This window comes from Malurus melanocephalus, unplaced genomic scaffold, assembly GCF_030028575.1.
Source record: "Malurus melanocephalus ecotype Western Australia unplaced genomic scaffold, MMel_1.1 scaffold_279, whole genome shotgun sequence".
NCBI lineage: Eukaryota > Metazoa > Chordata > Aves > Passeriformes > Maluridae > Malurus > Malurus melanocephalus.
This window is the reverse complement of record NW_026623511.1, coordinates 746097-760741: the sequence shown is the minus strand read 5'-3', so window position 1 is coordinate 760741 and position 14645 is coordinate 746097. Positions and strand designations below refer to the sequence as shown.

General features: G+C 43.8%; 1 protein-coding gene across 5 annotated transcripts in view; it reads right to left on the bottom strand.

Annotated features, from left to right (window-relative positions):
* Positions 1-14645, bottom strand: part of PLEKHG4 (pleckstrin homology and RhoGEF domain containing G4) — an 83744-nt gene that overhangs the window by 31892 nt on the left and 37207 nt on the right. For all 5 annotated transcript variants that reach the window (XM_057376490.1, XM_057376491.1, XM_057376493.1 and 2 more), the window contains exons 7-10: positions 14316-14402; positions 12443-12559; positions 10141-10239; positions 9001-9149 (exon numbers count right to left, since the gene is read on the bottom strand). In XM_057376490.1, coding sequence (XP_057232473.1) covers positions 9001-9149; positions 10141-10239; positions 12443-12559; positions 14316-14402 — 452 coding nt within the window. The remainder of the gene's footprint in view (positions 1-9000; positions 9150-10140; positions 10240-12442; positions 12560-14315; positions 14403-14645) is intronic.

Genomic DNA, 14645 nt, shown 5'->3' with positions numbered 1-14645 from the left:
CATCTCCAAGGTAACTCCATTCATATGTTGTCAGCCCCTGACAGTTCACTATTACCAGCCCGACAGGCTTCCCAACTAACATCCATCTTTTACTCTCATACAYAGAGGAAAATACAAGCCTTTCCATGCTGTAACATAAAGTAGGTAGGCAAACTGAGACAAACAAAGAAATCACTCACAGTCCATGGGAAAGTTTGTTTTTCCAATTCACTTGGGCACTTCAGTGCTCATAGATAGGATCCACTGGGCATTAAGCCTGTTCTTCCAAACYTCTGTACATCTATTTATCTATTTACACACACACACACACACCCGTTTGCTGATCTAAATCTTCAAAACTTCCTAAATTATTTCCAGTACACTAGTAAACTCCATGATATCCTGCAGCGGGGAGTTTTATGGGGGAAATGATACTTCATATAAATATCTATTTCTTTTTCAGTGTCAGACTCAAACTTTTCATTTCATGTCCTTCACTGACTTAAATGCAAGTTGGAGTAAACAAACCAAATACTGAAACTTTGGTCGAAGAAGCGACTTATTCTGCCACACAAAGGAAACACCTGGYTGTTAAGGAGTTTAAAGATATTTTAATAATGGCCTGTGCAGCTCTGAGCACGAAAGGCAAAGTTGTTTGATGTCAGTGGAAAGTCTTGTCTAAGCTCAGGTTTGTGTAGATGCATTGCAATTTCCCTGCACACGGTAGTGGGKTAATAAGACTCTTTCGCTACATTCTTCCATGGTCAAATCATCAAAAGCAATTTTGCAATAGTGCAGAGTCAATACAATTTATAGCAAAAAGGAGTAGCTTGATGTCAGTTTATGTTTCCCCAAATCCTGTTTTCATTGGGCAATTATCATTTCAGTGGAAAAGGTTCYAAACGTCTTCAGTTTTCTGGAGGAGTGCCAAACTGTTGTATAATGGTAGGGTAATTTTAAACCTATAATTTAGAAAGACCATTTCCGTCTGAATCCATTTTTCCAAAAAAGCTAACCTCGGAAAGTTACACTTTAGTTTTCAAAGCAAAATACCTGTTTTGTTTTCAAAAATTAGATGGCCATGGAAGAAGAATCCAGCAGTCAGAAAAGCAGGTGCTGCCTRAGCCATGCCTGCCAATGCCAGTGAGATGCAAACAGGAGAGCACAGGGGAGGGAACAGCAGAACCATCACTATTTTGCACCTTCCTGTATGCCCCTTGAAGAACTGCTCTGACAAACAGTAAGAATAACAGACCTAATGAAAGGACTGAAATCAGAGTGCATCCTCTGACCAGACTTAGTCAATTTTAAAATGGCAAAAATTCACGGATGGAAAAAATACTACATTTTGGTATTGTACTTCATAGTGTTTAGGTAAGTATAGTGCAGCTAACTTGTCCTGGGAAAATCAGATATCCTTAATTGTTCCATAATTTAGAAGAAACACAGTTAGATGTTTCAACATTAGGCTCCATCTAGTCTTCCACTCCTGGTGCTGAACTTCCCTTGTGGAAGTCTCTACAAGTTTTAGCAGAAAATGAATAGGATCTGGCAACTAGGAGGTTTAAAGGTTGGATTAGTCCAAGGAATTCACCCAGCTCATGTGATACTGATACCTTTGCTACAAATCACTTAAAATACTCTGAGCAATGCTTCAGGAGGAAATCCTTCCAGCTCTGCAGGAACAGTCCTGTGGGCCTGAGGGACATTTTGCATGAGGARAAATAATCGTTCTTGGTCATTACTGCATTTTGGTAGCAACCTACATAAGTCCCATATTTATAATGATCCCATAAAAAGAGGTCAAYCTCAAATGCACAGTCCTGCTCTTTRAGCTGAGAGCTTCACATGCAGCTGAAGTTAAAATTCAAACTGGCCATGGTGAAGCTAAAGTAGATAGTGCTAAACAAATTATCCTCTGCAGCACACAGCCATGGTGGTTTCAATTCCCTGATATAAGTATCTGTGGAACTGGGCACATTTTTTAGAATCCTGAAGAGTCCTTACAAAGGCACAGAGGTCAAACACCRAATCTGGGGCTGCCTGGTCCCATTCAGGGTGAGAACAGTGGATCTAGCTAAGACCACAGACCTGGTTAAATCCCTCCTCACTAGGTTACCTGACCTGGGAGCAAACCATCCAATTAATACAATGCACTGGAGACCCCCACTGCCAAGATAATTCTATTCTAGAGCACAGTTGGTTTAAATGTGTTTTTAGCATAAATACACTCAGAAATCCCTTTAAAAGCCAAGGGATCAATGCACACAGTTAAACAAGTGTCCAAGTGCAGTCCCAACACTGTATTAGAAATTGTGATTAAATCCCAGTAAGATCCATAAAACTAACTGGGAAAAAAAAAACAAAAAAACCCAAAAAAACATTGTAAGAAATTCCAAACCAACAAGAAGCCTGCTTATGGGGAAAGCTCCCTCTGCAGTTAAGCCTTGGAYAGGATTTAGAAATACCATTCTCAGAACACTGAGCCTCAAGACGTAGTTTTTGACCAGCTGTAAACAATTYCTACCTCCAAACCTTGTCTGATGTACATTAACCTGCTTATGTTTATACTTGCATCCAGGTCAAATGCACCCATTTAAGAGCTGTGTTCCTGAAGCTGTGACCATCAGGCTTTCAAGATGCCCTGCTCAAATATATACCCACTGTCATTTAAAGCCACATTCCCATTTCACTGATACATTCTACTTTTGCCCACKTCCAGGGCTATGATCTGTATAAAAGCAGGGACTGGGCTATTAACCAGCCCAGCAAAAGAAGTATCTATCTCAACATAGCTGTATAAAAAAATATGCTTGTGGGATAGCCTGGGCTGAGGCAGGAATGTCAGGCAGTTCAGCTAACATCCTATACTGGAAACATTTTGYAATTTTTTCCATAATATTTTTAAACAGATAAAATACAGTGTGTCATTAATTACCTAATGCCCTGTTGGCATGACAAGCATTACTAAGAAAAACAAGCAATACTGGAGTCTTCTGGGTAAATTGTCTCTGAATCCAAGAAGATTTAGGACATAAGAGAGCAGAAAATAAAAAACAGAAAGGKAGCTGAGGGGAACCATCTCATAAAAAGCCTAAAAGGACAATGAAAACTTACCTAGACAGAACTCTGCAACCTCTTACCTCTCTGCAATGCCACAATTGACGCCTCACAGCACCTCATGCACTCAGAATGACAACAGCCCCAGCTCCACTCTCCTTTATGTGTGGAGCAGCAAGATTTGCTTAATGTGAGCGTAAGTGCTTTTTACCAGGCTAAAACCACCACGCAAACAGAGGGAACAGGTTAGACTGTAACCAAAATGAATACCAAGCAGCACAAAGTGTGTTTGGGTAGAAATGTCGCYGTGTGCTCCTCCCTCCACCTGACATAAACAAATAAGGCCAGGGAAGAGCACTGCCACCCATGCTTGGCCAAAGGCTCAGTGCTCGTCAGCATCTTCTGTGTCACCAGCAACAGCGCAGAGGCGTCGCAGAACAGCCTTTGAGGCCAGCATTTAAGCATGTTTTTTCACCTCGATTCAAAGGTAAACTGAGTATCCTGTCCCAAGATGGAGGCTTTAGGATTAGGTCCACAGGAGGAACGTGCAAATGACCCTACAATGAAAAGTGCCTATCRCAGACCAYGTTAAGAGTGYGCACGGTGGTTAAGYGGTGAGGTTCCTAAAGCTCCCAGCRRGGCAGGAAGATGAGAAGGCAGTAGCTCAACTGCCATAAGTGAGAGGGACACAAGCATTACCATCCTCTGAAGCAAGTACCAACACACAGAGCCACAGCAGACAGACATCTCTAAAGCAGAAAGGAARTGGCAGAAGACAATAATGCCTCCAGGAATGATTTACCAGTGTAAGTTGCCKGGCTATGACCACCAGCCTATGGCAACAGCTGCCAGTCTGATGATGCACACACTGCACTTTATAAGCCAAGAAGCCAAGCCATCCCAGTCTACCCAAACTGGGGCTTACACACCAGACACCTATCTCCCCTCTAACCTTGCTCCCAACTTGTTCCACAGTTTGGATGATCAACTTAGTCTCTCTGACTCCACCCAAGCTTCAGACAGCGCTGTGAAGTCCCTTGCACAGGGCTGAGAACTGGTACATGGTATCCAGGTTCACTTCCACCAAGAGAGCTCATGCACCACTTTGCAGAGCAGCACATGCAGGCCTTGCAACATCCCAGGAGYTGCTACTAGGAGTTTTGCTGAAGACCTCATGAGCTCTTCAGCACCACACAGCTATACCCCACTGAATTGTTAACTGGCCACAGATCCAAGCAGACCCAGAGTCTCAGTAGGGTTTGTGTAAGCCAGAACAGGAACTATTGGAGGCTGTTAGCTGTAAGATCACCCTCTTTGTCACAGTAATTGAGTCAGGTCCAGCACCAGGAACCTGGAAGCTGCTGCTCAGGAAGTCTGTTCTGTATTGTCCATTACCTCTGCTCAGTTCAGGTCCCCACCCACGGCTTCCAACTAGATCACCAAGCCACACTAAAAATAGCAAGCTTACAAAACYAGCTCTTGGCTCCAGCCACTCCACCCTCAAAGTACAGAGACTAACTATACTGCCTTCTGCAAACAAAGGAGAATTCACTCCTCCATCTATTTATAAGCTGCTTATTCACAGCTTGCAAGCAGAGATTCTTTTCAGATGAGGAGCTTGGGGGAAGAGATTACACTTTTTCTGGTTCTATGTTGCACAGAGCCAAGCACTCAACTATCCACCATCTAAGATTTTTCTCTAAGATCTAAGATGGTTATTCCTCCACCATCTAAGATTTTTCTTCTTTCAGGTCTCCCTCTAGCCTTGGGACTATCCTGCCCAGCACCATGCAGAGCATGACACAACCATTCCTGTGCCACAGTGAGAACACAGGTTCATGGTAGAGCCAGGCAGGTGCATTCTGGTTAAACTAGTATAAACAAACTATATATTAATATAAAATGTTTATACCTTATTTACTCTACTTGTGACTCATATCTGCAGGATGAAAGGCAYTCACTGGGCACTTTGTCTAGGCACAAATTTCCACCTCTTGGCTACGCTGGAAGAGCAGCAATAATGAGAACAGTGGAAGACATGTGGCTAAAGAGCAGGTTAAAGGTATTCTGTCCTTGCTGCCTAGCCCCACATCACAGTCTCATTTCAGCAAGAGCTCCCACTGCTGCTGCCTGGTTTCTGGTTTCCATCATAAAATTTAAATCTTTGGCATCCACTACAGAAGCAGCACGGCCTTAGTCCCCCTTTCCCAGCTGGCTCAGTGAGCTGCCTGCAAGCTACAGGTTGGCTGATCACCACACTAGATAGCCAGAAGCAAAGCTACACCTGCTAACCAGCCCTATATACCTTACTAAAATTAACAGCATTGAATTGATGGAGTCTCTGTGCCTTTGTCTACACTTACCTTCAGCTAGGCTAACAGCTCTGCATTTCAATCCCCCGAAAGACTGGGACAGCAAAACCTCTCAGAGTTCAATTAACGGACCTGGAAAAGCACTGAGCCTTCAGCACAGGGAATGGTGGGAAGGCAAAATGTGCTGGCTTTAAACCACCAACAGTGAGCAAGTGGCAATGCCACCTCCAGCAGTCCCCCTGCACCTCTGGATGGCCAGCCCTATCATTACAGCACTTAAAGAGGCACCACAAAGATACTGGCTCATCAGTCCCACACCCACACCAACTCCAGGCCAAATTCACCCTGGTCTTGCTGGAGGTGGGAGAAGTCAGARGGACCAATTGAGCACACCACATCCCCTAAGCCTACTCCCTGCGATGAGCTGCCTGCAGGATGTGTATTCTGGAGCTCCTCCTGGCTAAGCTGGGAAATGGCAGAGTTCCAGACAGACTGCTTGGAGAAGTCAATCTTTCCCTTTGTGGATAAGCAGCTGGATGGGCAAGGCTATCTTTTACAGTGGTACTTGGTGGAAAAAGGAGTATAAAGACTYTTGGTCAGCTCACAATGTGAGCACAGTTACTGGTCAAAGCCACCACCGTGGTGCTACAGCAGGTCAGGATTCCTGGAGGCTCCTATATCATCCATTAGAGAAACAAATGGATGGAGCACAACACATCCCTCCTGCATGCCCACATCTTTGATGGGATGAGTTCAATTTATGCAGCAAAGAACCTGTGTCACTGGCTTAGCAAAGCCTCATAAATCCTAGGTCAGATCTGAACAGCAATGAGATCCCACTGCTCTGTGCCACAAAACAGTCCAAAGGGCATCTCTGCTCCCCAGGAGGGCAAAGCAGGGAAAGTTCCAATACCAATCCCACGGGAAGTGTTTCATTACTAAAGAAACACTAAAGTAACTCTTGTTTGCTGTGTGCTGTCTCAGAATGTATTTGAAAGATAACATCTCATTGCACTGAGCACACGCCTGCTTCCTTGCCTGTTTTAACTTACTATCTCCAGCCTGTGGTCAGGCATTTTCAGAAGGGTTCATCCATCTCTATTCTTAACACCCCCTGGTGTTCCTTTTCTACATGAAACCACAAACTAGCAAGAAAGTAATCCGTGAGAGCTAGAAAAAGATACCACCTGAAGAAAAAAACAAGTCAGTCCCTTGCTTAATTAATCCTAAGGTGAAGGTGCAGATGGGCTTGTCATCCTTATTCTTAAAAAAAAAAAAGTCACAATTTTAATTCTTCATTTGTAGTTTGCATATTTAAAATAAGTGGAGTCAAAAGTCCATGAGACTGCCCTTAAAATTATCTTCCCTATTTATATGTAATTCCTGCACATTTGGACAGTCACCTGTTCACAGCTGGCCTCAATTTATGGCTAAGAAGTCCTGGCAGTCATGAYTGTTTTATCAGACTTTTGCACCAGAAGAGAGAATAAAATCTACAACAATGGGACACGTGATAGACAAACAAGACAAAAGGTGGCTTAGAAGAGTAAAGYCATTTGACTTGCTTTTGTAAATAATTTATTTCAAGTATTGGGAAAATGGGTGTGGAATTAGGCTGTTAAACATTCATCAAGATTTTACAATTCAAAGTTCASAACAGCAGTACCACAGGCCCTGCTGAGTGCACATACAAAGCCAGTCCTGTTCCMTTTTCACACATCACCAGTTAGAAATCAAATATTGGACCGACATCTATCAATAGCCACTCCATGCTAGCTTGGTTGGTCAATTGCAGTATTTTGTCCCTACCCTGCTTTAACAGATACGCTCAAACAAGTCTTTGAGAATCATAACCTTCACAGTACTAGCAGAGCTCAGAACCTTTAATAAATGCACATCAGATAGGAAAGAAGGAGTAAAGTACAATGCCATGGAGGACCCAAAACCAACCGTACCTTACAGAGTTCCCTAGCCAAGTGACAGAGCTTTATTTTGCATTTGAACGGATCCTGAAACAAGGAAGAGTGGACTTCTTTAGTCCTCTGCCTCAAGTTAGATGCAAACTAAAATACTGCATGAATTTTAGTTTCTGCAACTACTCCATGGCCTAAGAGAGYAACTTTCTCCTGCTGTATTCATTTACACTCCTCAGGCTGGAGAGAGCCACATACATTTGTGCCATGGCCTACAGTCTCTTAACCTGAATGCACAGCCTCGGCATGCACTCAAGCACTGTACAATCAAAGAATTCTGTGTGTATCCCCCACCCCTGCCCTTGCTAAAGTAATCAAAGCAGTAAATTATCCTTAGGGGCTCTGTCAGATCAGGTTTCAAAGTTGATCATTTCCCCGCACAAAAACACAGGCTTAGCTTAAAACCAAAACAAAACAAAGAACTCATGCACTTTCTCCCCATTCTCCTAGGACTCTAAAGTGGCTGTGTGTTGCTTAAAATAAAATAAATAATAATAAAAAAAACCTAAACAAAACAAAGCACAAAACCCCACATTATTGTGCTTCTCATGTCATGTGAGAATGAAAAGACTGTACTGTACTAATTCAATCCAAAATTGCATCAAGATTACTTCACCAGTTTAGCAAGAGAAATGTGTCTGCATAGCCTGCCAGAGCTGCTGACAGGAGTCACAGCAAGCAGGGAACAGAAAGTTGCACAGCCTGCCACCACGCTCCCCTCTCCGCAYTGAAATGTCGACCCTCTTCTCCAAATGACAGGTAGCAACTTGCATGAATCCACTTGCTGAATTTTAAAAGAGAAATGCTGYTCTTTTCAGTGTTTGGGTGAGATAATCCATAACTATTTTRCTCTCTTCATTCCCTCCTTTCAAACCTCCCAGCYTGTGATGGCAACAGGGAGTTTAACCAGAGCAAGGCTGCGGATGCATGGAGCTATTCCACACCACCCTGCCAGCCCCTGCACCCCCATCTGCACCCACATGCCAGTGCTTATCACAAAATGGGCTGGAAGCTCTGGGGTGCAAAGACTGCCTTTCTACCTTGTTGTTTGCACAGCACATAGCACAGAGGCCTTCTCATGCTGATAGGATTCAGGTGTTTTAACAACACAAACAGGAGTTGTGCAATGCCCTGGGGATGTCAAACAGCTGGGCTCTCTCAGTCCCCTCTTCTCATACCAACCCCACAAATGGGCAGCRAGTATTTGTTTGTGCAAACTGCACCAATGTGCGAGGGGATCAGATCTGCTGCAGCCAGCAAGCATTCCYCCCAGCTAAGGTCCTTGGAAATCCCCTTGCATAAGGAGTGCCTTAGCAAATCACACAGCAATCATGGCCTGCACCTAAACATCCCAGTTTAATCATCATCAATGAAGGCYTGTGTTTTAGAGGTACCCAAAATATCCATCTCTCTCCATGAAAGAATATAAGTGTGATTTGGCTTGGAAAAGGAAGCTGAACCATCTAAATAAATCCAGCTGGACTAGTTTTTGGACTCAGGAAGAAGCAATCACGACAAGAATAAAATTCATTAAATTTTTCACCTTTGCTGTTTTCAATGTAATTCCTTGCTACACAAAGCTGTTCTCTAGGCTGCACTGATGATAGGGCACCTCAGGGAGAGTYTAAGTGCCTGCTTTTTGCTCATCTCCAACTCCTCCCAGTTTGGGGGCTCACCTGTAGTCTTGGGTAAGGGTGACACAAGACTCTTCCTTCCTCAGTCTGACCAAGAGTGCTCCACCCTCCAGCTGCAGCCTGACTAATTTAGTGTCTTCAAGAATGTTCTTCATCAACAGCCTGGTATTCCTCAGCAGCACAGCTGCATCCTGGAGGAATCAAAAGAGTGAGATGAGCAATTATTGCAACCTACAGACAATGAGAGAACAGACAAAAACCAGCACCTAAACCAAAACACACCAAACCACATCTCACCTGGGCCTACCCTAGGAAAGCAGGGGGTTGGTTCTCACAGCAGTTTCTCTCCAGCCTGACAAGTCTGAAGTGATAAAGAGTGCTCCTTACACTCCTGATACTTTCCCCATCAAGCTAAAGTTGTGACCTGTTGTCCCATTCATTTGCTGGGCATAGAAGGAATAAGCTTTCCAGCCTCACTTCCCACTCACACCTAGCTCCTACTGTTCTGAGAGCCTGGGACTGCATGGCTCCAAGCCTTGGGACAAGATGCACATGAAGGGTTTGTGGATATACAGATGTGTGCAGGAAGGCCCAGAGAGGGCACTACCATCTCTTGGATCATTTACTGTTGGGACCCTCAGTGCAGAGCTGGCAGCAATTCCTCACCATGTCAGGGGTACAGCAGCTTCTCAAGAAAAGAAAGTTTGTGACCACACAGTCTCGGTCTTTATACCCTTCCCTTCYTGCCCACCTCCAAACTTGTGTTCTGGAGACAGCAAAGTTGGATCCACAGCACAGAACTAAGCTGTCACCTAATTTTATTCCAGGCCATTCATGCTGACCTGATGTGGCACAGTCCAAGGCAGCTGCTCTGTACCTGGCACACCAAAGTTTGCACCTGCTACAGAGCTCTGGAGCTGCTGAGAATGCACCCCAATGCTGGAGCAAGCACCCATCAACAGCAATTCCAGCTGGAGAGATCACCTGGGTGACACTGGGGGTCAAACAATCAGCTTCAACTGAAGCCTCYATCACTTCATTTGAATTAGCTTCTACTGGTACTGGGAATACCCTGCTAATACATCTTGCAAATTCAAAGCTACAACTTTTCTGCAGTTATCCAGCCTCATGCTCTCTTCTGTCTCAGGTCCACCTCTGATCTGAGGGGAGGGACATGCTTACCTTAGCCTTTTCCGGTAATTTTCCAAATTCCATTTTATGAATAGCTCCCTGAAGGGAGGCCCAAACATCCTGGCATGCCTGTAGCAAGCGTTCCAGCTTCTACAAGAAGAAAGAACCAAGGCAGAGATTATTATCTCATGGCTGAGAGGAAAGGTCTTTTGAGCTTGCAGAAGTTTAGGAGTACAAAAATCAAGAGAGGATCCAAGGGTTCAATTWGATCATTCAGTGAGAGTGTACCATCAAAGAGAGGCTCATCAGAGGCATCAGATGCATTACACTAGACCAAGACCTCCATGCAGACCTTAAAAACCTGCATACTCCTGGCTGGGATGGGTCATGCTTTACAAAAAAAAAAAAAAAAAAACAGTCCACTTATGTCTCACATTCTTCTGTTAGCAATTCTTGTAACTTTCCATGAAGATGAATCACCACTGCATGAATTTCAGAGAAACAAAACATAAAACAAGTACTTGGAATTTTTCTGCTTTWAATCATTTCTCTTTGTGTTAAAAGTAGTGTAAGTTAAGGACTAGGAAACAGGAAAGCTTCCAAATTCAGGCACCTTAACCTGTGGACAAATCTGAAATCCTTCCCCTCTTCAGGGTGGGAGGAAGCAGGGAGAAAAACAAACAAAAAAAGCCCAAATGTTTCATAAGGGTTCATGAGGCACTATTTTTCAGAAGTCAGTGATATAAAGCCTRAATACTGTCAAATGCCATCCTCTAGCCACTGAAATCAGAGAAGAAAGAAATAGATATTCCAAACTAACCATGCTCAAAACAAAACAAAAAAGCAGCTGTTTGAATCTTTACTGAAGTGAACTCTCTCTCCCCCGGAGTGCTGGCACAGCCCCAGCAGGGACAGATTAGCAGGCAGGATGCAGGTGAGATCACTGAGACAGGAAATAAATGCTGTTTGCCACATAGCTGGAGAGCTAAAGGAGCTGAGCACATGGGTCATTATCACACACAGTATAAAGAGGCATTCCATATAGAATAATTCCCATACTAATTCCTTTCGGTAATGTTTTACATTCTAAGACAAGAAGTAGCCTGCTACTATGCTTCTTCCTTCAAGAATTACCCTTCTGCACAGACAGGACACCTCAGCTCTCACGGTATTTTCAACTCTGTCCATAAAACTAACTCATAACCTCTTGCGAAGTTTCTCTGCTTCCTCACTGCCAAACTTCAACTTCTCAGATTCAATCCTAGACACCAAGATTAGGCTTCTGTACTTCTACTGCATCAGCACAGGCTCATACAAGTACTTTTAGATGGAAGTTTTAAAAAAGGGTTCTAATGTAATTTGGGAAAAGTAAGTTAACATTAAGTACATGCCAAGCTTATCTTCTGAAGCCTGCCACCAGCACCACAGTGTGTTATCTGTGACATCTTAATCTGCTTCAAGTGCTACACTATGCTGCCAGCAAGGTCAGAGCCAAAAGACCACTGGATCCYCTGGAAGCTGAGGTGACAATTCTGTCATCCACCAGGATGAGCAATCTCAAAGTGAAGACAGCCAGCTTGTGTGCAGATTTACAGAGATTTAATCCTGTCTAGTCTCAGTGTGCCAAATAACTCAGCAGAGCTTTTAAAGATTCAACAAACACATGGTTCACAGCATTCATGCTCCCTCCACAGCACAAGTGCAYGCAGAGCTGGGTATTGGTGCCATGGATGCCACCTCTGCAGGCTCCTGGTGGTCTGCACATACCCTGCTGCTTGGAAGTAAAAGATACTCCTAGAAGAATTCTGAACTGATTATCAGAAACTTCCAAGTCTCACTCATGTAAGGTCTGCATATTTTACTAAGGACATAATAGCTTGGTCTGGGGAACTTGCTCCAAAACGAAGATTTAACTCTTGTTATTATGCTCAAGTTCTTCATTGTTAGTCCAATGGCAACATAATACTAACACCTTCTCCTCAGATTAGTTTCAGAAGTCTGTCCATAATCCTCTCAGTATAATTCAAGAGCCACAACAAAACAGGATTCCATTTCATATTTGACCATATTTTGAAAGCAAGAAAAAAAAAAAATCAATGCAATTCAAGCAGTTAAGTAAAAAGCTAAAATTTTAACTCCTGCAGTCATGCCAGTAGGCCACAGTGTGCACCCATCTTATGAAGGCAGTATTAGCATTTTTTTGGTAATAGAGATTGATTTGCATTCATGGCTTTACAGGAACATTGTCTTTTAATTCTTGTAGGTTCAGCTGTTGACAGGTTCCTCTCGTTCCCATTTGTTACCAAACCATTGCTTCTCTCAGACACCAAAGCACRTAAGACATCCTACTCACCCTGCGGAAGTTTAGCCAGTCCTGGTGGCAGTAAGGGAAGGTCCCTTCCAGTTCTAGAGGCAGCTGTGAGCTGTCTATGTGCTTATGGAGGGATTTCATGGAGGTGAGAAGTTCAAACTGCACAGGAATAGAAAGAAAAAAGCACACTTGTATTAGGATACAATGGCAGTGAGTATTGGAAGAGGAGGGAAAGGTTAATAAAAGGCAGAATCCATAATTTCTTTATCTTGCACAGAAGCACAGCATGCAGTGTGCATCTGCAATATCATTACAATATAAAGGGGGAAAAAAACCAATCTTAGAGCAGCTTGTTGAACAGCTCAGTGGGCGAACCCTGAAGGAATGCAGGCCACAACATGCTGTTTCACCAGGCAGAACATCTGTGATGAAGTCTGGCAGCAGCCAGACTTCTCCAATGCCAGTACCTCCTGGTGTAAGCAGAGCAACTCCCTCRTATGTTCCCACAGTTGTGTTGTGATCTGCATCTGTTTGGAGAATCTGGGAGGTTAAATCCAGCCCCCAGCTTTACCATCTCACTTCCTGGGAAAAGAGTCGAACAGAGCAGCCTCTGCCCTGCCCTCAACCCTCCACCCATCACAGCAGCTATTTGCTCCAARAGTTTCCTGGATCTTGACACAGGTAACTTGCCTTCTGCAAGTCTGTAGGACCTAAGAGCATTTCTATATTCACCAGAGCAACAAGTGCTCCTGCAGGTACATGGAMGCCAGCCCAGACACAAACTCAGGTGCAGACATTTAACTCCCACACACACAGTGTGAAGTTTCCACCTCCTTACAAAATTGTGATGATGCTTCCAATTCCTCCTGCATGCCCATGTTTTTATTAGCCTTTCGTCTGTTCCTCCCACACTCTTGGTGTTTGTTCRATATGTTTAATGTCTTCTGTAGCCCTCCCTGCATGCACATGCCTGCAGCCCCCATTCTGACTCCAAATTCTTCCACATGGAGGCAATAACGAAATGGACTAATAGCATTTGTTATTATTTAGCCTTTTGGGACACCACACTGTACACACAGCAAACCTGGTGCCYATCACAACATCTTCATCCGCAGGAGCCAAAAGTGAGGTCCTGGCCTACTCTGAAGCCTACAAAGTTTCAGCAGGCACAGAATTTCAGTCCAATCTTGCAACAGTCTTGGAGTAGAGGGAGAGGACTAAGATGAAGTCTGGTCCTCTGTTCATTCACCACAGAGTGGCTGGGAGCCTAAATTTCTTATWCAGCTATAGAATACCAAGACAGTTTTGCTTTTAGTAAGGGAGTTCAGTGAAGTTGTGGTAACTTTCCCTCCTATTAGTCTTTCCACATTTCGGCTACCTCACGCAAATGTTCCATCTCATCTTCCCCTTCTTGCTGAAGTCACTCAGCCACTTGCAGGTAGGAGGAGAGGAAACAGGAGATACCCAAAATCCAGGAAAGCAACAAGMACCTTCAAAGGTGAAGTTCAGGATTTAGCCTAATGTGATCTCTTTCTGAACAAGGATTTCCCCCTCTTGTTAACAAGAGAACGTGAAAAGCATCCCTAGCTAATTGTGCAGGGCTCCGCCATACGGTTACCCATGTTCCCAACAAACCCCCTGTGTCTYGAGTTCCCAGCAGACTGATGTAATTGTGGCACAAATGTCACTGATGGATGTGACAATAAGCAGAGCATGASAGGGGTCTCTTCAGCTCACATAAACACTACAGCTCAATAAATACCACAYCCATAAGAGACCACGACCACAAAACACAGAGAACAGCTAGAGATTTCATGTAAGAATATACATCAATGACAGGGAATTTGCTGTCTGGAGAATTAAATAAAGGATGCCAAAAGTGGTCCAGCAAACCCTGGATGAATGGTTCCATTACCTGTACTGCTGGTGGCTTCTCCATCCGAAAAGTCAGATCTCTCTCAACCAGAAGCAGTATGCCATGAATACAGTGAGGATCCATGTCCTGCAACAGAACAGAGMACAAATCCATTACTGATCTGTCTTGGATACTAAGGAGAATGTACCACACCAGATTCATACACAGGATGYAATTTATCCTTCAAAGGCATCTACAAAGGAATCTGCCTGGAAGWCAGTCACCAGAAATTAGGGAAGGTCAGTCTACAGAGCACCAAGGTAATGTCCTTAAGATAGTTTACTTCAGATCAACTAGTCCTGCAACAGTTAAGGAAGCCATGGAAATGGT